The 2,832-nt window shown below is 64.5% G+C and overlaps 1 protein-coding gene across 1 annotated transcript in view; it reads left to right on the top strand.

The window, feature by feature from the left end:
• ELN (elastin) overlaps positions 1-2,832 on the top strand; it is a 12,574-nt gene that overhangs the window by 4,059 nt on the left and 5,683 nt on the right. The window contains exons 8-11 of the mRNA XM_029961234.1: positions 1,694-1,720; positions 2,136-2,198; positions 2,459-2,503; positions 2,637-2,711. Coding sequence (XP_029817094.1) covers positions 1,694-1,720; positions 2,136-2,198; positions 2,459-2,503; positions 2,637-2,711 — 210 coding nt within the window. The remainder of the gene's footprint in view (positions 1-1,693; positions 1,721-2,135; positions 2,199-2,458; positions 2,504-2,636; positions 2,712-2,832) is intronic.

The following is a 2,832-nucleotide window of genomic DNA, read 5'->3' as shown; positions in this document are numbered from 1 at the left end:
ACAGCCCAGCTGACCCACCTCCGGGGGAGCCATCACCAAATATATCACGGGAGGACACCCACCCCACGGGCAGGGAGCCCCATGGGGCAGGACAGCGGGGCTGTCCCCAGCTGTGGTTTCACCCGGCACCCCAGACCTTCCTGGGGTGTTGGGGGTGCCGATTTTAGGGGTGCCCCTAGCTGTGGTTTCACCTGACACTCAGGTTGTTCCTGGGGTGTTGGGGGATGTCAGTTTGTCGCCTCTGAGGATTTGGGGCTGGCAGTGCAGGAACAGGCCAGGCTGGGTGTAGAGGCTCTTGTTTTGATGCTGCAAATGGATCTGGGGGCTGCCACACATGAGGGTGTCCCCTGTACCGTCCCCATTGCAGTAGGTCTGGGTTGACAGGGGATGAGGGGACAGAGCAAACTACATTGTCAGTGGGAAGTCACCTTTTCGGATGATTTGCTCCTGTGCTGTCCCTGCTCAGGAGGTGGCCCTGGGGTCACCCCCTCGCTGGGGGCTCAGCTGGAAGATGTGGTTGAGGTCAGGGTCCCATTGATGCCGTAGGGATCCCAGTGTCCAGCTGTGCTTGGGTGACATAAGTCTGTGCAGAGCCCTTCCCATGCCACCCACTGTGCCCATTGGCCTGAGCCCCCCTGGCAGTTCTGGTGACATCCCCGTGGGCACAGCTCCAGGGCAGGAGCTGCTCTCCCATCCAGCTCAGGGTGGGGAGGGGCTGGACTTGGACCCGGCAAAACCCTTGGAGATCCAAGGACCTGGACTCTTGGTCCTTGGAGTCACCTCCAGGAGTGTCACCCCAGTGCCAGACCCTTTCACAGCTTTGGGGGGAGCGAGCGAGGGATCCTCCATGTGGGGGGCACCCAGCACAGCTCACGGCTGCCACAGCCTGCAAAAGCCTCTGCCTTCCAGCAGCACTGGGCTGGTGTGGGACACCACGGGACAGCCTGGCAGGGTGCAGGGAAATCTGGTCCCCACATGCTGGCTGTGGGAGGGGATGGCGTCCTGCTCTCAGGGAGATGTTGGGCCAGGAGCAATCCTGTCCTGCCCCCTCAGCAGGAGGGCTTGAGGTGTGAGACACCCTCCACCCTGCCTGGTGTTCCCATCAGGAATGTGGCAGCCCATCACCTCCCCTCTGGCTGCTGCCAGCAGCGATGGGAGCCGGATGCTGCTCCCGAGGGCACAGTTCCCGATGAGTGTGGGGCATCCCCGCGCCGTTCTGAGCTGGGATCCGGCTCTTTCGCAAGGAGACGCCTCCCTGGCCATGATGTTCCCGCTCGTAATCCCTCCCTGTCCCTTCATGCCGACCTCCTAACGAGGTCACGTTTCAGTGGAGGCTCCCAAGTCCTGATTCCAATTAAAACCTTTCCTCTGGAGCTGGCTGTGGCGCAGCCAGCTGGGTACAGCTCTTGCCGTGGGGCTCCCGGGGGACCCCCCGCCGGAGCAGGGTCATGGGAGGCTCCCACAAAACCAGCTTCAGGCACCACAGCCCTCGGCACAGGGCTGGGAGTGGGCAGCTCTCCTTGGAGCCACTGCTTCCAAGGTGAGGGAGAACAGCATCTCCTGGCCTGGCTCCACCATGGAGATTTGTATCCTGGAGGATTTACTATCCCGATGCACAGCCGGCTGGCAGAGAGGGGCAGGAGCACAGCCACGGGCAGCCAGGTGCTAACCCCCCACCTTCTCTCCTCTCCAGGTGGCTATGGATTGCCCTACACCAATGGTAAGCTGCCCCACAGGGAGTGCCCGTAGCCCTCACCCCACGGTCGTAACTCCTTGTGGCTCCACCGGCTGCCACCGCGACCCTCGGGGCGGCGTGAGGGGCATCCCTCTCCCAGGTGGTCCCCCGGGGACCTTGTGCCTTGCCCATGATGGCTGTGGGCCTGGCTGGGAGACACTCAACCCTCCCAGTACCCCATGCCATGGGGCTGGGAGCTGTTGATCCGTAGGACACATCCTGAGCCACCGCCAGCTCCAGGCAGGGATGTTTGAAGTGGCATCTCGGCTGCGGAGGAGCTGGCTCTGGGCATCCTTCTGTGCCAGGGGGAGGAGACCCTTTGGGCCAGGGAGCTGCTCCTTCCACCTCCGTCCTCGGGCCGGTGCCTGACGTGGCTGTGCCGTTGTGTTTGTGGTTGCAGGCCTCAGGCCCGGTGGGCCAGGAGCAGGCCTTGCAGGGAAGGCAGGGTATCCCACCGGGACAGGTACACTCTGACCCCGCAGCCCCAGGGTGTGGGACTGGCACAGGCAGGGCAGGGGGACCGGGCACCCTGTCCCTTTGGGGTGTTGGGCACTTCCCGGCTGTCTGGTGACCCCCAGGGAGAGCCTGGAGTGTGCATCACGTCCCAAAGGTGAAGGGGACAGATGCTGGCAGGAGTGCCCGGTCCCCAGGGTCCCTGTGGGGTGGGGGAGCCGAGGTGGGGACGGTCTCGGCACCTCAGTGGTTGCCCATGTCCTTCCCAAGGAGTCGGAGCTCAGGCGGCCGCGGCAAAGGCAGCAGCGAAATACGGTGAGTGGCCCTGCACGGCACATCCACCACACGTGTCCCCAGCGGGGCAGCTGGGCCCTCCCTGCCGGGCTGGGGGCACGTTGGTCGTGTCCCTGCATCGCTGGACTGACCACCTTCTTCTCCCCTGTGGCAGGAGCCGGTGTCCTGCCCGGCGTTGGCGGCATCCCAGGAGTCGGCGGCTTGGTACCCGGTGTGCCAGGAGTTGGAGGTGAGGGGGTGACAGGGCTTGGCCCTGGGGTTCAGGGGGGTCACCTCCCCTTGTCCCACCGCCCTGACTCTGATATCCCACAGTTGGAGGAGCAGCAGCGGCGGCGGCGGCAGCGAAGGCG

This window comes from Manacus vitellinus, unplaced genomic scaffold (genome assembly GCF_001715985.3).
Source record: "Manacus vitellinus isolate BGI_N305 unplaced genomic scaffold, ASM171598v3 scaffold_32_pilon, whole genome shotgun sequence".
In the NCBI taxonomy this organism is placed as follows: Eukaryota; Metazoa; Chordata; class Aves; order Passeriformes; family Pipridae; genus Manacus; species Manacus vitellinus.
This window is presented reverse-complemented; position numbering and strand designations above follow the sequence as displayed.